Raw genomic sequence first — 25,813 nt, 5'->3', positions numbered from 1 at the left:
CATAAGACAGATCTCTCAAAGTTTCACAACCTTTCCTTGTCCTGATCGTGAACTTCAAGCTTTGTTCTGAAATAAATATTGGTGTCTTTTTCTTTTCTTTTTCTGTATCAGGCCAAAGACAAAGATATTTCAGGTGTTGTTCATGTCCATGATCAGGCCCGCAAGTCGCCACTCCAACAGAAAAAAAAGAGGATTTTTTGTGGGAAAACAGGAAATAATGGGGCTTTTGTTTATATTTTATTAAACGTTTCATCAATTTTCAGACAAACATGAATGCAGTCTCAGATGGAAAATGTGGATCAACAGATATGACACAAACAGCTCAAACACAACAGAGTTTTCTCAAATGAAATCTAGACTTGGGAACATGTCAGTCACCTGTAACAAAATTTCTGATCCGTTGGCAAGTAAAACATTTGAAGTTCTCCCTCTCATTACTGCTGCTTGTAATAATTATTTCATGGTAACATATCAAAACGATATGTATCATTAAAAGTGTATGAAGTTGCGTTATTCATATGATCGCGATTGCCATTGTGCAGTGAACTGTTGGTATACCGACTTATTTAATTTTCTGTTCCCTCTCTCTCTCTCTCTCTCTCTAGCAGAATTGAAACTAACATCTTGTTGGATCAAAAGTGACACCCAGGAAATTTAATATCACACATACACACCGACACATAAACTGACGTGAGCACGCACATGCATGCACACATCCACCCACCCACATTAGCAAAAACCTCTACAAGTGCAGCTGGTATTTAGCAAAGTTTCCACTTGTTTCATTTAAACAGCCTGGCAGTCTGTTGAAACATGGTGAAAGACTTTTCTCCCCACAACTAACCAGGAGATCTGAGTCGTCTGTGTCTGTGCATTATACAACCACTGGATACATAGCAGTCACACTTCAGTCACACAGCTTTTGTGCATAAACCCCCCAAATGCTAATGGGAACTTACGATCATTGGCAGACTGAACAAGCTTTTGAGTCCATACCAGGAAAGATATATTTCTGACAGGCCCACTTCCTGTCGGAGACAAGTGTATTGACAAGTGCAGAAACAGGATAGTACATGGAATGTCGTCACCTGACCCAGATGACTGTCATTCTGATGCATTCATGGAACACTGTGGGGTGGGTATTCCATTTACAGAAAATGTGTGTGTCACCCAGGGGTCCAGTGACATTGAAATTAAGCTGTGAAGACATGGTTATTATTAACAATAATGGTTACCGAGAGGGCTCTATCATCATAAGAATATTGGTGAGTTTACAACTTGTGGACAGGTTAACATTGGACATTGACAGTGTGAAAAACTGGTAGAAATGCCCTCTTTTCACAATGGAGTTCCTTGTGTTTCTACTGCAATATATTTTGTTTTCACTGATGAAGGTTTTATTTGGAAAATACTGGTGTTGATAGATTCTACAGTGGTTGATGGATTCTGACATTGTAATTTCAGTCATTTCATGTCCTTTACACACACACACACACACACACACACACACACACACATACATACATACGCACCCACACCCAAACATGCGTGTGCGCACGCAAACACACACAGCCAAGAATTATTATGTTTATTCACTTTCTTTAATCATATGAGTCAAACTGCTACTGAAAACACTATAAGTTTTGAACTAGGTTTTCAGTAACATGTTTATATACAAAAGAGGAATGGAATATAGTACTGATTTAAAAACACATGCACGCATTCACACACATGCATGCAGCAACTGAATTGATACACTGATTCACTTTATTCAGACATGTAAGTCAAAGTGTTGTGAACCATGATAGTTATACAATTATCTATCCAGCATGTTCATATGCATTTAAACAAATAAAATAGAATCAAGTTTGCTGATGTTCTTCTAATTAAATGACTACAGTATTGTACTGTACAATTTTTTTAAATCTCTCTCTCTCTTTCTCTCTCTCTATATATATGTGTGTGTGTGTGTGTGTGTGTGTGTGTGTGTGTGTGTGTGTGTGTGTGTGTGTGTGTGTGTGTGTAGCATAATTCAAATGCTCAAAAACATAGGCTCTGAAGGAACACACTCACAAACACACAGGTTTAAGACATCAAGTCATGCCAAACACTTTTCCAGTGATTCTTAACCAAAGTAACAATGTTTAATTAAGATATCATGTTTTATGTCCATTCTCTGTGATAAGTACATGTCTGTGACTGTGATCATTGAATGAGTGGTTTACTTCAAGTTAACATTTAAGCATTTTATGTACATACATATTGAATGACTGTGATTCTTCTGCATTGTGTATGTGTTTTACAACATGAAAGAATTTCTATAATTACAGATAATAAATAATATATTATGTAATAAATAAAATCACATGAACCTTTTCATCTGAAACAACTTTTTTTTTAAACACACGTATCCTTTTTTGCTCTACCATCCCCCTTCTTATGCATGGATAAGATAATGAAGAAATAAGGCCAACTTGGAAAGAATGTGAGAACATTGTTGCTTTTTATTGGAATTTCCACTACATCAATATTGTTTTCCACTTGCATGCTCTTGTGTGGTATAATGCACTGTTATATATATATGTACTGTTTCATGTAAGGCTTGTATTATTATTATTATTATTACTATTATTATTACCATTATTAATAAATCAAGTTTATCTCGCTTAAAACTGTCATTTTAAGTCTGCATTTGAGGGTATGGGTAAGAGGGAGCTGATAATCAGTTACATATCTCTTTTACATCTGAGGTTTTAAATCAGTAAGAATGGATTTGATGAATTTTTTTTTTTTAATGTGGAACATACAAGTAAATTAATCACAGTTCAAAAGAGAAACCTGGTTTCAAGTCTACATTTGAGGGTATGGGTGAGAGGGAGCTGATAATCAGTTACATATCTCTTTTACATCTGAGGTTTTAAATCAGTAAGAATGGATTTGATGATTTTTTTTTTTAATGTGGAACATACAAGTAAATTAATCACAGTTCAAAAGAGAAACCTGGTTTGAAACACATGAAAATACAGTGAACAACTGATGAAAAACCAAGAAACAGTTCAGTATCTGTCATCACTACAGCAGCTTTGTTGTTTTATTCAACAGATTCTTTATTCCCTTCTGCCACACTCTAAATATCCAGAATCAAACTAAACATGATCAAATTGATTGAATAAATAATACTCTTTTCCTTATTGAAAAAAAATATATAGAGAGAGAGAGTCAACAGCATAAGGAAAAAAAAAACAAATGAACAGAAAACATCACTGAAAAAAACCCAATGAAAATCAAATCTAAAAGCAACATAAAACATAATTTCTCCATGGAAAGAATCGCAAGCAGTAACTTTGTAACAAAAAACCAAAACAAACAAAATAAACCTGATTCTATCTGGAAGACATATTCACTTAAACCAGCACAGATAATCAATGCATCTATTGTGATCATCTACCATGTTAGCACCAATGTTTAGGTCTTGTGTTCTACCTCTTTAAACTGACAACAATATGAAACAAATAAGCCAAACGTTTGTTTCCTTGTCCTCTGAATATTTTTGATCTGTTAAGCTTCCTTGCCCTGTCTAATAACGTTCCTTTCAACATGAAGAAATCCATTTCACAACACCTTTCACTTTCACTACAACTGCACAAAGCCTTCGCAGGCAGCCAGAGAGAAGAGGAAGTTCTCCGTGGCAGGAGGCATTTTGCGCGCCCGAAGTGTCTCCAGTGATAGAGAAAGCTGGCCATTCTCCCCGGTGGTCGCCAAGGACTTCAGGTTGTTCAGCAGCTCCCTTGTTTTGCTGGCCACAGTCTACATGCAGACAAAAAAAATAACAGGAAAACAGCATGCTCGTTGAATGGAATGTACAATATATGGACTCATACTTTAAAACTGTCTCCACTTTGTTTTGCTGGCAGGTCTTTGTAGACATAAAAATAACAGGAAAACAACATGCAAGTTGCATGAAATGTATAATATTTAAACATATGGACTCTTACTTTAAAACTGTCTTCACTTTGTTTTGCTGGCCTGTCTTTGCAGACATAAAAATAACAGGAAAACAAGCTAGTTGCATGAAATGTACAATATTTAAACATATGGACTCTTACTTTACTTTAAAACTGTCTTCACTTTGTTTTGCTGGCCTGTCTTTGCAAACATAAAAATTAAAAGGAAAACAGCATGCTGATTGAATGAAATGTGCAATATTTAAACATATGAACCATTACTTAAAAACTGTCTTCACTTTGTTTTGCTGGACAGTCTTTGCAGACATAAAAATTAAAAGGAAAACAGCATGCTGATTGAATGAAATGTGCAATATTTAAACATATGAACCATTACTTAAAAACTGTCTTCACTTTGTTTTGCTGGACAGTCTTTGCAGACATAAAAATAACATGAAAACAACATGCTAGTTGCATGAAATGTACAATAATTAAAACGACAGATGGATTCTTACTTTGAAATTGCCTTTACTTTGTTTTGCTGGCCAGTCTTTGCAGACATATAAATAACATGAAAACAGCATGCTGGTTGAATGAAATATAAAATGTTTAAATGGATGGGTTCTTATTTCAAAATTGCCTTCAATTTTTTTTGCTGGCCAGCCTTTGCAGACATATATATATAACAGAAAAACAGCATGGTGGTTGAATGAAATGTACAATGTTAAAACTTTTTTTTTTTTGGTCTTCATTCTGTTTTGCTGGCCAGTATTTGCAGAAACAAAAATAACATATAAACAGCATGCTGGTTGAATACAATATCAAAACAGACAGATTTTTTTTAACCAATGATGTCTTTATCATCTAAAATAAATGTGTGTGTGCACCAACATGCAGATCACAGTGATCTATAGGTGTGTATGCATATAGGCATAGGTATACATGCACCCACTCCATGTGCAGATGTATACATGTACCTATGTAGGCATGTCCTCATGGATGTCTGTGTGTATACATCATGTAGAGATTTAGACAGGCTGGACTGACACAATGAAGAGGTGAACAAGAAGATCACGTAGAGATTTTGTAAAATATTTCAGTTGTTTGGGCCATGTTGCTGATTTATAAGTAAAACTAACAAAACATGGTCCATTTCAGACTGGCAAAATGAAAAGAAAAAAAGTATCCAAAATATGCAATAACATCTCTCTTTCTTTCCTCTCTTCCTGATATATAATTCTAAATTCTGTGTTACCTGCCGGACCCGACTGGACAAGACAATCGATCTATGTTATGGGAACATTCCTAATGCCTACAAATCTGTTCCCCTAGCACCAGTGGGTGTATTTGATCATGATGTTGTTCATTTAATCCCAGCCTACAGACCAAAGATAAAGACAGAGCCGATTGTGAAAAAGAGTGTGAAAGTTTGGATGTCAGAGAGTGTGGATGAACTGAGTGGATGTTTTGATTGTACTGACTGGAGTGTGTTGACTGACCCATGTGAGAATGTTCATGAAGCAGCTGATGTTGTTACATCTTATATCAGTTTCTGTGAAGACATGATAATTCCGACAAAAATAATTAAACTTTTCCCCAACAACAAACCATGGATCTCAAAGTCTCTCAAAACCATTTTAAACGAGAAAAAGGTAGCATTTCAGTCAGGGAACAAGAAGGATAGGAAACTGATACAAAAGAAGCTTAGAGGGGAATTACGAAGGGGACAGAGGGAATTCAAATCAAAAGTACAGCAACAGTTTCAGACAGGAAAAATGGCAGATGCATGGGATGGGTTAAAAATTATCACTGGAGAAACGAAAAGGAAAACAGTAGCTTGTGAAATGAAAAAGGATGAACAGCTTGATTTTTCAAACAAACTGAATGATTTCTACTGTCGCTTTGAAAGGAATGATCTGGGAAGGGAACTGGACAGTGTTATCTCACAGTTGCAGGAAAAGATCAAAGATAGGAACACAGGTGAGGACTTTCAGATCAATGCAAAAGTTGTTGAATCTTTATTTTTAAAACTGAATGTCATGAAGGCAATTGGCCCTGACAATATCTGCGGAAGATTACTGAAAACATGTGCTTCCCAGTTGTGTGACGTGTTCTGTAAAATTTTCAGCTGGTCTCTGAAGGACTGCTCTGTCCCCAGCATCTGAAAAAAATCTACTATCTGTCCTATCCCCAAGAAAAAGAACCCAGACGCACTAAATGATTACCGTCCTGTTGCCCTGACTTCAATAGTGATGAAATGCTTTGAAAAAATTATTCTCCGCCATCTTCTTTCTTCCACTAAACAGCAGCTTGACTCTCTTCAGTTTGCTTATAAAGCACACAGAAGTACTGTTGATGCTATCCTAACTCTCCTTCATAATGCTTTCCTTCATTTGAATAAACACGGGATCTTTTGTTCGTATCCTTTTTGTTGACTTCTCTTCTGCTTTTAACACAATACAACCTCATCTCCCTGCCCTCAAACTGCTAGGCTTGGATGTTGATCCGAAGCTTACTCTTTGGATAGTAAGTTTTCTTCTCAACAGAACTCAGTCCGTCCGCTTTCATTCTGCCCACTCTTCTCTAAACTCTACTTCTACTGGTGCACCCCAAGGTACGTGCTGTCCCCTGTTCTTTTTACACTGTACACAAATGACTGCAGAGGCACGGAGGAAACTCCTGTCAGAAAATATTCTGATGATTCAGCTACTGAAGATCTGTCCAACTCTGATGCTATTTATTTCAGTGAAATTAAAAAATTCTGTTCTTGGTGTGAGGAAAACTATCTGGATCTCAACGTATTGAAAACAAAAGAAATGTTAATAGATTTTCGGAAAGACCCCTCGCCTGTAGCTAACCTTGTTATTGATGGTCAAACAGTGGAGAGGGTCAATGAATATAGATATTTAGGGACCATCTTAGACAATAAGCTGACTTTTGACAGAGATGTTGATTCCATTCATAAGAAATGTCAATCTAGAATTTTTTGTTTACAGAAGCTTAGAAATGTTGGTATAAATTCAAATATTCTTCAAAGTTATTATCGATGTTGTATCAAGTCCATGCTCACAGTTTCATTTATGTGCTGGTATGGAAGTTTGGGAGTGAGGAGTAAGCGTGTTTTGAACGATGTCATGAGTGTATGCAGTAAAATTGTGGGAGTGAAACAAGCTAGTATGCAAGAGCTGTATGAAAGTCGAGTGGTTAAAAAAAGCAGGCAGATAGCAACTGACGACACCCATATTTTAGCAAAGTATTATGAGCTATTGCCATCAGGACGGCGCCACAGAACTCTTAAGTTGAAATCCAGAGCTCTGAAGACTTTTATTCCACGTTCAATCCACCTTTTAAATTCTTGAGAACTCTGTGTGTGTGTGTGGGTGGGTGTGGGTGTGGGTGTGCGTGTGCGTGCATGTGTGCGCGCGCACTCTCATGTGAGACGTGTGAAGTCCGTGCATGATAGGTTGTACCTTGTTCTATTTGTGTGTGTGTGTGTGTGTGTGTGTGTGTGTGTGTGTGTGGGTGTGTGTTTACTGAGCTTAAAAACGTGACAATTGGTTATTATGAATGTGCAATATGTAGGATGAATAATGTGCGGGGATGAATGTACAATGGAATATGTCTGATGCTAACATCCATGTTCTAAATATATTTCTGTTAATAATTACGATGTAATAATTAATTGCAATGTTTTAAAAGCGAATATGTGAAATGCTTTTATTTGAGAACATATGTTTATTACTCTTGTTTAATCAAGTAATCCGCGTGTGTGGGGTGGGTGGGTGGGTGGGGGTGCGGGTGTGTGCTGATTTGATTATCTGTCCGCAATTTATTCTTATCTTATCTATTATAATCAATGTGCAATATAGTAGGCTATGCTTATAATTATATTCAAATAATGTTTCTTAATTCTTTGTTTTTACATTAAGAATACTAGTTATTACCGGCAGTGTGTGGATGTATGTATGAAATGGGTGTATATGATATTTTTTACATTTGTATCTTCGTAATATTCGTAAAAGCTGTTGTTGACTTTTACAGTTATGGTCCCCATGTTGTTTACTGGTCTATGTTGTGATAATGCACCTGACCAAATTTCTCCAGTTGGAGATAATAAAGTTATTCTTATTCTTATTATCTTCACTCTGTTGTCATTTCTGAAGAAAAGGTCCTATCCATTTTTTTCCTCTTTTGTTTCATTTTGTCATTTTTGTTTGTTTTACTTTTCAGTGTCATTATTATCATTGTCAACCCTTGATTTGGGAAATTTCATCTTATCCTCATCCAGTTAAGTTCAACTTTGATGACATGAAGCCTTTGGTTTTTTAAAAACAAAATATCCTGCAAAACATTACCTTGATTATGTCTTGATCTGTGCTGTCCTCTTCTTCAGCCAGCTGAACCATTGCCGTAGCAATATCCTTATGCAGCCTCCCCATTGCAAAACTCTCTGTGCAAAAACACAAAATGCTAGTAAACCAACAACAACAAACAAACAAACAAATGAGCAAGCAAACAAACAGATCAACAAACAAAAAGCTCAAATGTATTATTTACATCAACTGATATGACATTTCCTTTATTCCAAGACCTGAGTGTGCAAAGGGCTGAAACGAGAAGACTAGGACCACACAATTCATGGATGCGTCTTTGATTGTTGCAGGTGTCTGTATCTCTCAGGCTCGGCTGTTGCTTGGTTGTAATATGAAAGGAAGTATAGTATAGTGTGTGTGTGTGTGTGTGTGTGTGTGTGTGTGTGTGTGTGTGTGTGTGTGTGTGTGTGTGTGTGTGTGTGTGTGCATGCATGCATGTATGTGCTGAAGATACATTCTCATAATTAAAATACAATTTAAAAAAAACAGCACCAACAACTTGACAATTGTTTGAGGAGGTTGACTGATTATATGCTACATCATGGTGAGCAAAATGGAAGGACCTGAGATTGCTGAAAACTGCCACTCCTCTTCACCCAAAAATAGTCCTATGCACTTTTGTTCCATGTGTTATTTCCAAATAATCTTAACTGCTGATTTCTCACCTTTTGCATGGGGTGCAACAGAAATTTGACTGTTTGGCGTATTCACAAACAAGTCGTATAAATCAAGCCTGTAAAACGATAAAAAAAAATAAATAGTAGTGACACATAACCCATATAGTATTTATCAGTCAATATGACAGTTAGTGGAAAAAAAAATCACAACTAATATAGCTAATAACGTACAGTAGATCAGAAATAGGTCTGTACAGATCACAAACACTGCTTACATGTGCTCCATCATGACATTAACAATCAATAATCTGACATTAGGACAGAGGGGCAGAGTAAAAGGGGTGAAAGGCTTTTCAATCTCAACCTTTCCTTTTTACAATGCAAAAAAAGATATAACCTGTATGCAAGTCAATCAGGCTTGAACTTTTAACAAGCACACACATACAACACAAAAAAGAAAAAGAAAAAAAAATGAAATAAATCAGACATGAAGAAAACCAGTCCACAGAAAACAACATGACCTAGAGGTAACGCGTCCGCCTAGGAAAGAGAATCTGAGCACACTGGTTTGAATCCTGGCAGAGTCACTTGTATTTTCTCCCCCTCCACTAGATCTTGAGTGGTGGTCTGGACAATAGTCATTCGGATGAGACTATAAACCGAAGTCCCCTGTGCAGCATGCTCTTAGCACACGTAAAAGAACCCATGGCAACAAATGAGTTGTCCTTGGCAATATTCTGTAGAAAAATCCACTTCAATGGGAAAGCATAAAAAAAACAACTGCAGGCAGGAAAAAATACAAAAAAATGGGCGGCACTCTCAGTGTAGCAACACGCTCTCCCTAGGGACAGCAGCCTGAATTTCACGCAGAAAATCTGTTATGACAAAAAAAGAGTAATACAAAACACCAATGAAAGCAAGGTGCCTGGTGATAAAGGTAGCAAAGACTGAAGAAACATTGCCTGTGTTCATACACTGAAGGTAGGTAGGTATACATTCAGATGTGTGTGTGTGTGTGTGTGTGTGTGTGTGTGTGTGTGTGTGTGTGTGTGTGTACACATACTTTGCTAGATGCATATTAGTGTGTAAAAATGTAACATAAATGTAATGTGTAATGTAGAATACTGTGTGTTTAGTAAATCACCCAGAACAGTATCCATTATCATATGTATCCATTATCATTATTATCATGAAACAGCCTATGCTTACACATCCTGCCAAGGTTTGTATACAAGTTGTTGTTTTTTTAATACAACACAACAAAACTCACAATGTGGATAACAGTATTACTTATGACGAACACTCAATACATGCTAACACATATACTGTAGAACCTCTTAACAACTTTTTTTTTTCTCTCAGATTGACCAGATGATGCCTTTCACAATGTTTCTAACCTTTCCAAATTTCATAATACACCATTCCAAACTCTGACCAGCAACAAATAACCATCATGATTTTGGAAAATACATACAAACACATTCTTAATCTTCATCTTCTTACCCCAGCACTTACTTAATCGTTTAATATGGAAAAAAAAAAAAAAAGAGAGAAGAGAAAAAAGAAAGAAAAGCACAGCAGGAAAGTTATAGGCTAGTCAGACAAATTTACTCCCTTGATCTTCCTGAGTGTGGGATGGTAATGAAGTGTGGGTGTGTGTGTGTGACAGTGAGTGAAAGGGAGAGGTGCACTGTGACATGTTTTCTCTCTCTCTCTCTGTTTCTCTGTAGGTAGGACCACTAATTTTTAAAATGTAATCCCACAGGAACAAATCTTTACAGACGCATAGATATTGATGAGATATAAAACCATGCAAAATTTCAAGACTGTATCTTGAATAGTTTTTTGAGATATATCTTCTTGAAATTGTCCAAAAAAGGAATATTTTAAGAAAATCGCAAGATCTGCTATGTTTCAAAGTGCACAAAATTGAAACTACTTTTTGTACAGAGATAAAATTTGATATTTTTTTTTTTTAAATAATACTTGCTATTAGCTTAACTTTTTTTTTAGCTACCTCAGTATTCATGATCTTAAGATAAATGCATTCAAAAATGGCCCATTTTGCAATTTTCACAGCTGAAAAATGGGTAAAAAATGAAAATTATTGATATGATGATATTTCATCTGTAAAGGGTGAAAGAGGCATTTTCCTGTTGGAAAGTTAAAAAAATTTTTTTTTTTTTAAAGGTATCAAATGAATATGAGGTTTAGCCGTCTTTTTTTCGTCTTTTTTTTTTTTTTTTTTTTTTTGATTGGGGGAGGGCTGGGGAGTGGGATGGGCAGGTTTAGAGATCGGGGCAACGAGTTAAACACATATAAACAAACTGTGACAAAACCATTCATGCATAATTCTGTCTGTTTTCACATGATGGAAAAATCTTTTGCAGTCATTTATGTTCCATGATTGGCTGCATTTGTCTTGATTTTTTTTTCTTAGCGGTGTGGTGCGTTCTGTTGCATGTGTGCAATATGTCTTTAGTACACAATTACACTCTATTCCTGGACACAAAGTATTACATGAGTGAAGTTGAAATGAACCATGTGTATTGTTCAGGCCATGAATCTTGTAAAGTCTATCATTGGCTGAGTTCACAACTTTGATTTAAAATAATAATAATAATAATAAACCCAGCCCTGGGACCAGCCAGTATTTGCAGAAGAAGGCAACTGCTGGTGTGACCTGATTTAATCAATGTTTGTGATCATGCTGTACAGCCTATCATGCATTATTTTTTCAATAAAACCATATTCAGTGCATAAAAAATAAAACCATATTCAGTGGATAAAGAAAACTTTAATCTGCACTTATATTCTTTGTGTGAATGTTGCCTGCGATACACCACAAACAAAAAGAGCGAAGAGAATACGGTGGAGAAAAACCTTTTTTCAGAGCTGCTGACAACCAACTTTGAACACCTACTGTCAGAAAACCCCCATGACATATGACAGTCACAAATATAAAGAACAGGGCTGAACGACCACTTTATACAATGCTATGACTCCAATTCTGAACAACGACGTTAAAGTGGTCTCAAATCATATTTTGACAATGAAATATTCAGTTGAAAATTCAATTCATCTGTATACCATTAACTGAATGTCTCCCCTGCATCACTTTAGAGAAGACTCTACTATTGCTCAATAGACTACTGCATAAAACTGGGTATCTGCCTTTAACTCTCACAGACTCAGCATCAGTTTTGAGAACTCACGGTCAGAATCACCTGATGAATTTTATTACTTTTTTTTATTTTATTACTATCACAGTATCAGTTACACTATCAGAGTACTCAGTTTAAAATTACCTCCTGAAGCCTTAGTTAATATACCTCCTACAGAGTTCCAGTTTTAATGTTGCAGAGTTTGTGTTTTAATTTCTTTTATCACCAGGTATGAGTACCATCAGCTGCTGAGTAACTTGATTAGATTAATATTTTCAATTATTCAGTAAATTACATCTTGGGTTTTTTGGGGAGTTTTTTATTTATTTATTTTTTTTTACATTTTCACCTTTTAAAAATGTATAATCAAACACACACACACACACACACACACACAGTGACGCACACACAAGCACACACATAGTGACGCACACACACACACACACACACACACACTCATACCACATTAAGACTAATTCAGTAATTGCAAAGAAAATGAAACTAGAAACAACTCAGTTAAATTTCCTTTAAGAATTATTCACAGGAAATTGGTTATAAAAATGTTCAAATTTCATTAACATTACTTCTTTTTTTTTTAAAGTTTTTTTTAGAAGCCTACAACTGAGAGGACATAGTTCCAACAGAAACACTGTCAACAGTTTACAAAAAACTGAATAACACTAACAGACAAAAACAAACAAATGAAATCATGTAGATAACAATTATAACAATACTTAGCAGTAATAATGATTATGCTAATATAATGATAAATATTTAATAATAACAATATTTCAATTTCAAATGAGATATATGAACCATACAGTTTACAGAGTTATCGTTCGTTATTTGGGCACATGGTAAGAAAAGTAAACATTTTATGGTCAATAGCTTAATATAACGCAAAGAGAAAATTACACCATTTCAAGGAGTGTTTTTGCTATGTGTAGATCATGTTTCTTATCAGTGATTACCTATCTATTTGATGCGAGAAATGAAAATGTGACAGCAATCAAACATTTATAGCCTGAAATCGAATATTAACAAGAAATCGAAGTTATAGACTGATTATATATAAACTATTTACTTGATTCGTGTGGTTTAATAGTAAAACAGACATCATGATTCTGCAAACGAGTGCAAAACATCAACGCAGCGTTCAGCAGAAATCTAGTCATAGTGGTTGCCATTTTGAACTGACTCGAAGCCAGCGGGTTTTTTTTCCCCCGCACGTTAGTGACTATGACAAGTAGCACCTTCTGGATCAAAACTTATATCATTTTAAACAGCAAAAATGAAGCTTTCTTCTCATACCTGTCACGTTGCGGTTTATTCAAATTCATGAAATTTGTATTAGTTCAAAAATTAAATGAATTTTCAGTTGAGGATTTTTTTTTAATAAAACGGTCATAACGGGATTTGTTACTACTCTGACGTCACAGTTCAGTCTTAGCTTTACACAGAGTGGTTATTCAGCCATGTATGTTGTCACAGTCATGAAGAGTTTTCCGACGGTTGGTGAATTTAATTGTCGTCGGTCGCTCTGAAGAAATGGCGCCACGGGTTGTTCTCCGCTGTATGCCCTTTGCTCTTTTCATGTCTGAGGTCTACTGCAGTCAACACTCACACACAAAAAAATATAACACAGGTGCAGATTAAAGGCTTGTTTATTCATTGAAATAGATTTTATTGAGAAATATGCATCACAGACTGTGCAACATGATTACAAATACTGATGAAATTCAATCACGTCAGTCAATGTCTTCTACCTGCATATAAGGGCTGGACCTATCTATTCTCTCTCTCTCTTTTTATGTGTTCAGAGCAAACTGATGGGAGTCTGTGATGATCAATTGTGTATGATATGTGTAAGTTGCATGTACAACTATTATCATATTATCTCTGAGTATAACTAGCAAAAATGCAGCAAGGTAATATGTATGTTTCCATTATCTTCAATAGTTTGGGAGATACATAACTGAACTGAGATTACAACTGTGACTTCTTCCTTTTTTTCACTGTCCTGGAAATGTTCTCACCATACATTGCAAAATAAGTCAGCAGTAAAAAGCTTTTGGGGAGAGGGTTTAGGGTGTGGGGGTGGAAGTTCTTTGAATTTGCAGCATCTATTTTCTGTTTCTATCTAATTTGAAATGGCACACCACTGCCGACAAAATAATGCCACAAGGAACAACTGAGTACATACCTTCCTTCTGCTGCCGCTTCTGTCACCCCTGCCACAAAGTGGGACACGCTGACCAGGTCTTCAGCTTCTGGTTCTGACAGGTGGACATATGGATACACCATGCTCCAGTTCTGCCGATGCCAGACAAGGGCAGGGAGGGACCTGGGGAGCAGTGTTACACACACTGGTCATTTCAAGGTCAGTCAATCAGTCAATGCAATATTAGTACAGAGGAACAAGGTATGATAAGACTTTATTGTAAATATTTTTCTCCAAGTTTTCTCCGCAGGTTTTATTGCTACAATCATCCAACCCTGCTGGTTTTCAGAGGTGTACTGTAAAAGGTCATCATACTTAGTTACACAATGTTGTCTCATGTCACACAAGTGAATAATATAATCATGATGATAAGGTTGGAATATGTAGACATAGTTTCAGAACAAATTTGTCACCAGTCTTCACACACACACACACACACACGTCTACCATTCTCACAGAACTACCTTCATAACCATAGTCACAGTGATGACTGCAGAAACAAGATTACCGAGTGTACTCCAGCAGCTGTCCCAAGGAGTGAGGTGGGCAGTAGACAAGGACTCTCTTCTTCAGCAGCATGGCAGTGTACAGAAGTATTGTTTCAACTCCAAACGTCTGGATAATATCTGTGGCAACACACAGGAGGAAGCAGTCAGATAGAACAAAGAGAAGACATGTAAAGATAATAATCCAAAAATGGTAAGTTTTGCATTCGCTTTTGATTCCTGGATACTCAATCAGACTGAATAAAAATCTTTAAAAAGTACATTTTATGCAAGCGCAACTGGCCTATCAAATATATAGCCACATGACAGCTAAGCAATTTGCAGCAACCAAGACAGTCATTTGGAGAACAATGCCACTTACCAATGCCACTTACCACAAGTCACTGAAAATGGTTTAGTTATGGAATATCGAACATATACAGAATGATAATTTACAGATCTACTCTAATACAACAGCACATTGCCTCCAGCTGCACTCTACATATGAGCCAACCTTTGGATTAAAATCTAAAATCAAGTGTATGAACACATTTGTAAATACTCCATATGCTCAATACAATATGACACAAAACAAAACAATACACTGTACTGCAGTTAAATGGAATGCAATGCAATAGAACACAATTTTGAAATATTGTATGATCAGCATTCATACCTTTCAAGCACACTTTTGAATATGCCTGCTTCTTGTCATAGTCTCCTGAAGAGAACTTTCCATTTTCACCATTTGCACAAGTGCCCCGCGTAACAACAGACAGGTAGCCCTCTAACATGGATGTGGGATTCCCTGTCTGTTTGTACTGGCGCAAAAATATCAGACACAATGTCTCATACTTTTCTGGGTTGAAGTCCCTGGATATCAACACAAGAGCTATGTCTGTCACCTGCAGACAAAAAAAAGGTCAGAGTGCAGATCAACAAAAAATACTAATAAGTAGTATTAATGAAAAGTTAACAATTATGTCCCTAAACAAAGAAATTATTTTGCAGTATGGGATCCTTCCAATCTTAAAATTAAACAGTAGAAAACATTTCCAGTTTCCTGCAGAGTCTGACTGAATCCTTCCTCCCCATCCCCCTTCCACACCCCCACCTGACCCTCACATCATTTCATCCTCACCCTCCTGCACCTCCGCTCTTTCAACCCTCCCCAACCTTCTCACTCTCTACACAAGGGGCCACTATTGCCAATGTCTATGGGTTGCAGTTCATAATCTTATGTGCACTCATTCATTTTGGGGATGAAGGTGAAATGAAATGAAATGAAATTATGGTGCTTAGAGCCTCGCCGACCACTAAGGCCATCTCAAGGCTATCGCCGCGTCAGGGGGGGGGGGATGAAGGTGGCAGAATGGTTAAGATGCTGATACATCAATACAGTCTTCGTGAGGGTCTGGGTTCAAATCCTAGTCTCACCCTTTCTCCAAAGTTTCACTGCAAAATCAATCTGAGCATCTGATCATTAGGATGAAACTTTTAACTGAGGTCATGTGTGCAGTGCAAACTCAGAGCAGTGAAAGAGAACCCATGGCAACATAAGTGTTATCCTCAGGTAAAATTCTGCAGAAAAAATCCACTCTGATAGGTACACAAATGTATTTGCATGCACTCAAGGCTTGGCTAGTGCGTTGGGTTAGCCCAGCAGATGTAGTATAGCAAATCTGTCTGAACACAGTGACGCCATCTTGAGGAACTGAAACCAAAACTCATTCATGCACATGGGCTTTGATTTACATATTGTATGACTGTCGTTTGCCAGTCATCACAGCAGCCATAACCGGACTTCCAGGGTGGTGCACATGGCCATAATTTGTCTTTGCTTTAACAAACCACCAAATGTAGAATTATAGATCTTTAATGTACACATCTGATCTTTTGGATGCACATAGACATCCACCTTGCATTTACTGGGGGAAAAATCTTGCCAAGGTAAAATCTGCTTGTACACTCAGTATACAGAGACAAAACTTGTGTAGGAAAGTTTACAGCTGAATCACCCTCTCCATTTTAATATTTTGTACTCTATCTTTTCCACATTCTGTTCTCTCTCTTCCTTCCTCAGTCCCCTCCCCCTCGCCGCCCCCCCCCCCCCCCCCACCACCACCACTATCCTCCACCTCAACCACCCCTTTTCAGTTGAATATTTCTTCCCCTACCATTGGTTTTCACAAATGATGATTTCTAATTAATGATAACAATAATAATCATTATGATAGAAATAATAATAATACAAATAATGATAATAATATCATTTATATTCAGTCTAATATCATCACCTTACATGAACAGACTATAAACGAATAAATGAACTTTACAGCTGAATATAGCCAGAATATAACTCAAGATAAGGCAGCTGAAATTAAAAAGCAGATATATGAATAAATATCTCTTTAGATATGCCCATATATGTTAGACCATTAATGCTATTTTAATAGAAAAAAATTGTCAAAATTTCACAAAACCTTTTTTTTTCTTTTTCTGACATAACTGTGTACTAAACTGTGATAAGCTGAATCAATATTCATTTACAGTGGTGTCACACCGCATATATTATATAATTATATATGTTTTTCTGGTGAATACTTGTGAAATTCTAAAAGTAGCGAAAAGCAAAACAAATGAACACTTACTTTAGAAAGATGTCCACTTTCAGAACCCCCACTGACATCTGTTCGCAAAATGTAATACCATACTTGCCGCCATTGGCAGTACAGATAATTGACAGGGATTGCGTTTTCTGAACCAAGTCCAGATTTCAGTAGCAGAAATTCTCGCTGCTCTGCCGTAACAGATGGGTAAGACCATGCCCATATGACGTCACCATTTGTGTCTTTCTCTGGGAAAAAAAAAACACACAAAATTCTTTATCATAATCAATCTTTGCAAAAATGTCTTTTTCTTGTTCCGATTTACATTATTACTATAATTTGTTTGCTTTTGTGGAAGTGTATGTTTCCACTATTTTCACTCATAACTGATCTTTTCCCACTTACATAAGGGTTTCTACATTGGTAAAATGATGCGGGGGAGAGGGGTGGGGGATTAGGGGGCTGGGAGGGGGTGTGGGGGGGGGGCAGGTTCTCTCACTTTAACTTGAACTTGAACTGGAATCAGACATCTGAGGCCTGTGAAGGCCTGTTCATCGTTCAATTAGATACAGTATACCAGCATGCATAGCTTAGCGATAGCATACTGGATCATAAGTACCTGGAGAGTTGGCCCAATGAGTGTCTAGCCTAGTCTTGAAAGATGACATGGTTGGGGCAGTCACAACACTGTCTAGCAAACTGTTCCATTTATTAACAACTCGCTCAGTAATGAAGGAACTGCATACTTTCAGTCTACAATGTGATTTGTTTAACCTTCACTGGCTGTCGCTTTTGACAACACACGGAAGCTCATGTGGGTAGTCCACGACCCATACCACTGTCGCTTTTGACTACACACAGAAGCTCATGTGGGTCGTCCATGACCCATACCTTTAAAGAGACAAAAACCTATATATTCCTCCAAAGCTTGTGTGGGTCATGCACGACCCATACTTTGTAAAGAGGCAAAAACCTCCAAAGCTTATAACAAAATATAGAAAAGGAAAACATATCGTAACAACTGATTACACACACATGCGCTTGCACACGCACACACAGACTCACACAAACACATACACTCAGAAGAAACACATGCTCACGCATTCACACACACATACACACACACTCACACACACACGCACACACAACTGATCACACACACAAAGGCATAACACCACATGCACATACATACAAACCCTACTTATGCACACAGAGATAGAGAGAGAGAGAGAGAGGGACTGAGACACAGAGAGAGAGAGAGAGAGAGAGACTGAGACACAGAAAGTGAGACAGAAAGACAGCAAGACAGAGAGAGATGACTCATAGCATCCTATACATGCACAATCAAAGATATTCAGTCACACAGGTATATGCTGTTAGAGAAAGGGATGGAAGGGGGTTATAGCTGAAGACAGGCGACAGGACGGGGCAGAGGGGGGGGGGGGGGGGGGGGGTAGTGGGAGAGTAGTGGAGTAGTGAGGCTAATGAAAGTAAAACTTCTTTACTTTCCTTCACTAATTGCAAATTACCTTCTGAAATCACTATTAAAAAGGTATGGGTCGTGCATGACCCACACGAGCTTTCAAGAGGTGACCACATTTTTTCCTCTTTAAAAAGCATGGGTCATACACGACCCACACAAGCGTCCATGAATTTTTTTCATTTTTTGGCAAAAGTTGGCCTTTTAGGTGTAGGAAGCATTTCTGAAATTTGGTAGAAAAATATTAAGAATTGGCTGAGATATTTGCGTTTTTGTACCCTTCTGGGTCATGTACGACCCACGATAGCCAGCGAAGGTTAACATTAAACTATTACTTCTTGAAGTTCTTCTGTCCCTAATTACTGCAGGTGATAGTTCGGGATTTGTGGTCTTGTAGATTCCATGTATGTATTTATAGCAATCAATCATATCTCCCCACTGCCTGTTGTGTTCTAGACTAGGTAGCTTTAGGAAAGCGAGTCTTTCATGATAAAGTTTGTTCTTCAAATGACCAATCAGTTTCATTGCCCGTCACTGAACATCTTCCACCTCTCTGCACAATGTTTTTGACTGCGGGCTCCAGACCGAATGTCCATATTCCAAAATAGGTCTAACCAGGGATTTGAACAATTGAACAAACAGGTCTTCAGAGAGGTAGTCAAAAGAACGCCTGATTATACCAACCATCTTATTAGCCTTTACAGTAACTGCTGCCACATGTGTCTTGAAATCCAGCTTGCTGTCAATGTACACTCCCAGGTCTTCCATCATGTCACTCTCAGCAAGTGCTAGGTTGTATTCCTCCCTACTGTTAGGTTTCCCTTTCATGTAGTAAACTGTTTCCAATTTGCAGTTTCCTAGCTTCATTACACTGCATTTTTCTGGATGGAAGTGGAGGAGCCACTCTCTAGACCACTGCTGTAGGTTGTCTAGGTCATCTTGGAGGACTTGTGAAGCACCTACTTGGTCACTGTGTGAACAACTTCGTGTCGTCGGCATACAGTTTCACATTGCTCTTCACTCTGCTAGGAAATGAAACTGAGAGGGGACAGGGTTCATACAGAAAGAACTGTTAAATATTTCAACAGAAAAGTGACATTTTTGTATGTCAGATTATATCAGTCTTGAATGAAAATATATCCAATAATTAGAATCATTTATAATGAAAATGGTTTGGGATAGGTGAATTGCTATTTATATTGCTGACTGTTGTCTGCTTAATTCAACAGTGAACATTCAGAGAGGAGGTAACTTTGCCCTCTGACAGTTTGAAATTTGGAAAGGATACAAAAATACTTTATTATCACTAAAACAGTAAACGAGAATTGTTAACAAACTTGGGTGTGTCTGGGTATGGGGAATCAGAATAAGGAATGTATGGCTAGTGCCACTGAAATGGTGCAAATGGTGAGACAAAAAAAAAAGAAGAAAAAGTTCTCTCTCTATGTGTGTGTGTGTGTGTGTGTGTGTGTGTGTGTGTGTGTGTGTGTGTGTGTGTAACTTGAGTAGTTCTGCACAGTTTCAGTCATGAGGGTTCTATTAATTTCTATCTACCATACATGCATTACAAATACAATGGGTAATCTTCTTAGGAACTGCGAGAAAAAGATGATTTCAAAGACACAATGAAACATGTTTAGGCATGGTCATGCACAAACACACACACACATAATCTATTCAAGACACAACAATTAATATATATTATAATCAACGTGGAAATTACAATTCACTTCCAGATGTCTAAAGCTATCATCATACATGTCCTCTACCACACTCTTAAACGTTATCATTACAATTTATATACAAGTATGGTCATGGTAAAAATGGCAAAAATGTAATTGTAAATTTATTGAAATATTTTACAAAACACTTTTGTTCAAACTGAAAATAAGAATATGCAGCAATTAAACTTACACAAAATGTATATAAAACGACAGCAACACTATAAGCATGCTGAAAAGTTATAACCACCAAACACTGTAAGTTTAACACTTAAAATTCACAAACGCCACAGACTACAAATATAACACTTGAATACAGACTACAACTACAAGAACTTAAAGATTACATATCTGAATAGATCAATTGAAGAAACAGCGCTTTCTTCACACACCCCACCTCCTGCCTGTTCTCCTTGCCCCTAACCCCTTAACTTTTGACTCTCTCTCTCTCTTTTCTCTGTCCATCTGTCTGTTTCTCTCTCATTTCATCTTTTCTCATCTTTACTCTTTTCACTCTCGCCCCCATCTCTCTCTTCCTCTCTTCTTCCTATTTCAATTTTCTCTCTTTGATTTTTCTTTCTTAATTTTGTACCCCTGGGCTGGGTGGAAAAAAAAACATTCTTGTTAGTGTGAATATAGCAATACACTGGATAAAATAATATTTCGTTCGTTGACCCCAATCAAGCAGTAACCAACAATGGTGCAGCAGGATCGCGAATACAATGGTGGTGTCATGGAACAACCAGCTGTGGGGGTCGGGGACGGGTGTTTGGAGAATATGGATCCTAATGTATCAGATGTCTGCTTGCGCTCATACATGCATCAGTAATACGGATCATTTATCATTTCAAGTCACACAAGAAACAGCGCTTTCGTCACACACCCTTCATCAGTATTGTTTTTCAATTCGACAAATAAGCATCTATGAGTTGTTGTTGCTGTTGTTGCTTTTCTCTCTTAAACTAGAGTGACATGATGCACTGAGAAACAGTCCGAGAATTTTAAGTTCTATTATTCTAGACGTCGTTCAAAACGCAAACCGGCACGCCCCCAACCGAAAAAAAAAAAAAAAACACCACCCAACACACACACAAATATGACCTGTTTGAACGACCGCTCAATACATCTGCATATAATAAATGTCCTGATAGCTTCTATCTACTATTCGTCTGCTATGCGCATGGAGAATTTGGTAAACGCAAAAAAAGTTTATGTATCTGAATTAGCTGCAGTCTGTTTCTTACCAATTAAGCCAGCCCCTATCAGTTCCATGAAGGCAGCCATTTTGTTGTCACAAGTTTCACTTTTGATGACCAAAAGTAACTTTTTATATATTTTTTTAAATACGATCTTTGTCATGCTTGTATTTGTATATTCATTAATACTGTAAATATTTCATTCAACAAAATATGAAAAGGGACAAAAGTGTTTGTTGTTTTTTTCCTGTTGAATTCTTTTACATCTCAATACCGAAATATAAAGTAAACAAATGGAATAAATGAAACAACAAAATGCTATGTGCTGCTTTTGGCAAAAGAAAGGTACACAATTCAGCAGAAGAAGTTATGAGAGCAGGGGTTACCACAGCATTTAAGACGGCCATCAAAAGTTCCCTGTCGGATACTGTTTTCTGTCACTAACAATAACGGTGTGCGGTTCTTTTTGTGTGTTTTCGTTTTTGTATTTGTTTTTCTTCTTAATGTATGACACAAGCATTCTCCCAAGTTTGATTCTGAGCATGCTGACGATTCCCAGGCACTGCTGTTCCACCCCCTAGTCCCTCATCCACAGCCTGTGTCCTTAGTATATATATCCGCGCGCGAGCACGCGTATCTGTGAGAGAGAGAAAGAGAGAGAGCCGCCGAGAGAGAGTCAATGCATGGATTGTCCATCTGAAGTGCACATACAAGAGACTATCGGGAGAGGGGGGGGGGGGGAAGCGAAAGTGTCGCGATCTTTGTTATCGGCCTTCGATGAAACGGGTGTGGAGGAGGGGAGTGGGGGCTATATCAAAGCTAGACAAGCTATCAAAGCTGACAAAGCTAGACCTGACGAACCAAACACAGTGGAGAGACAAGAATAGACCGAGGGAAAGGGAGACGGAGGAAGAGAAACGTCAAAAAAAAAAAAAAAAAAAAAAGGATAGAAAAAGGCACCGTATGGCAGAGACGGGGACTGGGGAGACACTGGTGGAGGGGGTAGGGGAACTGCCGGGGAGAAAGGGGAGACAGAGACCTCGCAGACAGCAGAGGGATATATGGGAAAAGTAAACTTGTGACAAGGAAGTAGCACACAGACTGACAGACACAGTGAAAGACGGAGACAATGGGCACTCTCAGGGGGACACGGACAAAGAGAACGTCGGGAGACAGACGCTGTGGTCGAAACTGGCGTGGAGACAAGGAGGACACAGATTTTAATAGACAGAGACAGCGGACAGTGACACAACGGAGAAACGAAAACGGGGATTGAGAAAGAGAACGAGAGACACCGTGCAGACTGTGGAGACAGATACAAGGGCATCCAGGAGTCATGACCTGGGTGCGGCCCGGCCCCTTAGAGTGTAAGGAGTTAAGGGCTGAAACACTTGACTGAGGAGGCTTCTTCTCTTTAGACCTTGTACTGTCCAGCTCTCCCTAGAGTTTCTTATCACAGAGAAGATATAACACCCGGCTGTACAAACGGGGAAACTCAGTGACAAAGCGAGATAGACATATGACAGACAAGGACTAAGGAGGGACAGAAAAAGAGGAGACTAATATACAGAAATGGACAGAGATAATGGAGAAATAATATATATATATAAAACAGGGTATCCTGGGACGCCAGAACATGGAAACCAAAGACAGAAGAACAACATGAAATAGGGGACACAGTGTGAGAACAATAATATAAAAAAACAGGGTATCCTGGGACGCCAGAACATGGAAACCAAAGACAGAAGAACAACATGAAATAGGGGACACAGTGTGAGAAAGTACATAATCCACGTTTAACTTATGATAAACAGATTCAGTTTTGTTGTGGCAGATTCGCATTTCACATAACTGTCTCTTTTGTCATCCCAACGAATCCATTGATGTTTTTACAGTATACTTTAATTACTTTCCTTCTTTACATCGCAAGTTAGAGCAACACAACGAACGCATGCACTTCAGTCAACTGACCGTCTTTTTTTTTTCTTTTTTTTTTTTTTAATTTAGACTTTATATATAACAGAAAAGAAAGAACAGATATGCTTATCCCATCTATCCCGTAGTCTCGTAGACCGTGGGCCGCCACTGACATGGCAAGCCTCTTCCATCCTTCGCGGTTGTCTGCCCTTCTGACTGACGCACTCAGGGCACAGACACTAATATCTCATATGCTCATGGTTAGATCACTGTTCTAAGAATGGACCTGTCCACTCTGTGATATGTTGTCCTCTCAACTCTTCTGCCTGCTCCTTCTCTTTTCTCCCTGCACTAAGTGGAGTGATGGCCTAGAGGTAACGCGTCCACCTAGGAAGCGAGAGAATCTGAGCGTGCTGGTTCGAATCACTGACGTCTCAGCAGCCGATATTTTCTCCCCCTCCATTAGACCTTGAGTGGTGGTCTGGACGCTAGTCACTCGGATGAGATGATAAACCGAGGTCCCGTGTGCAGCATGCATTTAGCGCACGTAAAAGAACCCACGGCAAAACAAAGGGTTGTTCCTGGCAAAATTCTGTAGAAAAATCCCGGTGACTTCGATTGGAAAAACAAATAAAACTACACGCAGGAAAAAATACAAAAAAAAAATGGGTGGCACTGTAATGTAGCGACGCACTCTATCTGGGGAGAATGAGCAGCCCGAATTTCACACAGAGAAAGCTGATGTGATAAAAAGAAATACAAATACAAATACAAATCCCCGCAGAAAGGTCTTGCCCAGTCCTGACGAACGCGAGATATGGCCATACCACTTCAATTGCTGCAAAAAATCCTTGGCATCGCTGACATACAAGGACCACACTACAAACGACGAAGTGCGTAGAAGAGTCAAACAAGCTATTGGGCCACATGATGATCTACTGACCACAAGAAAAGGAAAATGAAGTCAGGAGGCATCTCATCTTTTTGGCCTGTATATTATTTTCTAGTTCGACTGTCAAGGTCCGTGTCTTGCAGGCATGCAGAAAAAATTGAAATGACAAGGGAGTGCATCAGTAAGTCTGGGTGTGATATTGCCGCAGTCCAGTCTTTCCGAGTTCAGATGTGTCTCCAGGTTTTGTCAGCCCAGCTCAGTGTTGATGTCTGAGCTATCCTGGAGTGTACAGTTTTTGGTTTGGATCCCGGTTCGTCAGAAACGATTGCTGTGAGACATTTTGAAGCTTGAAGTTGGACGTGACTGTCAGAGTTTCCGTGCCGGGAGTTTTTCACCGTCTTAATTCTAAATGAATCCGTGTTGATGCCGTCGGAGTTGTTGGTCATCAGTTAGGTCTCGAGTCTTTGCGCTCAGTGATATCCACTGACGCCATAAGCTGCAGATCATGTATTTGTCAACTTGAGGCATTCCAACATGCACATTCACGAACTCTCCTTCATTTCCTGCCAGTCCGTCAATGTCATCAGCAAAACGCAGATTGGTAAGAATTGTTCTGCCACTGATGATGACTGCTAATTCACAGTGGTGTTCAAATGGAAGAGTGGGAAATAGTAAATAGTTTGTCTAACTCACTGAGTCCAACATTTATTCTCAGTGAACCAGTTTCCAATGCTGCCACTTAAGTAGACTGCGCTGCTGGCTTTTTCATAAACTGAGACGCTGTATCACCTTCACCCAGGTTGGCGTTGATGTTGTACAGCTTCATTTAATTGTTGCGACTACGACTTCAAGAGGCGAATTTGATTACAATTAGATTTCTTTTCATGGGTTTGTAGCAGGATGATTTGATGGTATGTGTGGTGCGAATGCATCAAAACTTTCCAACGGGTTATCAAGGTGGGCCGGCTTATAACAGTGCTCATCCCAAACTTGAACACAGCATATGATGCTCTTTCAGCTTTCTCGTTCACTGAAGTTTGGGAGTACAATGGCTGCCGCGCGCGCCACATGCTCGCTTCAAGCCCGGTCGGCAAAGTTAGAATTTTATTCTTACATGTGTTTGCGAACATTGCACGTGCCAGTAACGCCAGATTGTCCGACCCGTGCAGTTTGCACAAAATATTATTTTATTTA

The 25,813-nt window shown here is 38.3% G+C and overlaps 1 protein-coding gene across 1 annotated transcript; it reads right to left on the bottom strand.

Moving 5' to 3' along the window:
• Nucleotides 1–2,005: 2,005 nt before the first annotated feature.
• On the bottom strand, nucleotides 2,006–21,916 carry LOC143298334 (DENN domain-containing protein 10-like). Its single transcript, XM_076611183.1, has 8 exons — nucleotides 21,859–21,916; nucleotides 17,456–17,661; nucleotides 15,481–15,709; nucleotides 14,828–14,945; nucleotides 14,302–14,442; nucleotides 8,983–9,050; nucleotides 8,300–8,394; nucleotides 2,006–3,807 (listed from the first exon to the last, which is right to left on the bottom strand). The coding sequence occupies exons 1-8, from the start codon at nucleotides 21,896–21,898 to the stop codon at nucleotides 3,634–3,636; spliced, it is 1,071 nt and encodes a 356-aa protein (XP_076467298.1). The 5' UTR covers nucleotides 21,899–21,916; the 3' UTR covers nucleotides 2,006–3,633.
• Between the last annotated feature and the right edge of the window lie 3,897 nt (nucleotides 21,917–25,813).

This window comes from Babylonia areolata, chromosome 2 (genome assembly GCF_041734735.1).
Source record: "Babylonia areolata isolate BAREFJ2019XMU chromosome 2, ASM4173473v1, whole genome shotgun sequence".
NCBI lineage: Eukaryota > Metazoa > Mollusca > Gastropoda > Neogastropoda > Buccinidae > Babylonia > Babylonia areolata.
Note: the sequence above shows the minus strand (reverse complement) of the source record. Positions and strands in the feature narration are given on the sequence as shown.

Bases quoted from the DNA above. Each gene is read 5' to 3' on its own strand.
- LOC143298334 (XM_076611183.1), bottom strand. From the start codon at position 21,898: ATGGCTGCCTTCATGGAACTGATAGGGGCTGGCTTAATTG. The intron at 15,710-17,455 runs GTAAGTGTTCAT...TTTTGTCTGCAG, and splicing joins AAAGTGGACATCTTTCTAAA to GTGACAGACATAGCTCTTGT. The intron at 3,808-8,299 runs GTAATGTTTTGC...GTCTGCATGTAG, and splicing joins CAGATCAAGACATAATCAAG to ACTGTGGCCAGCAAAACAAG.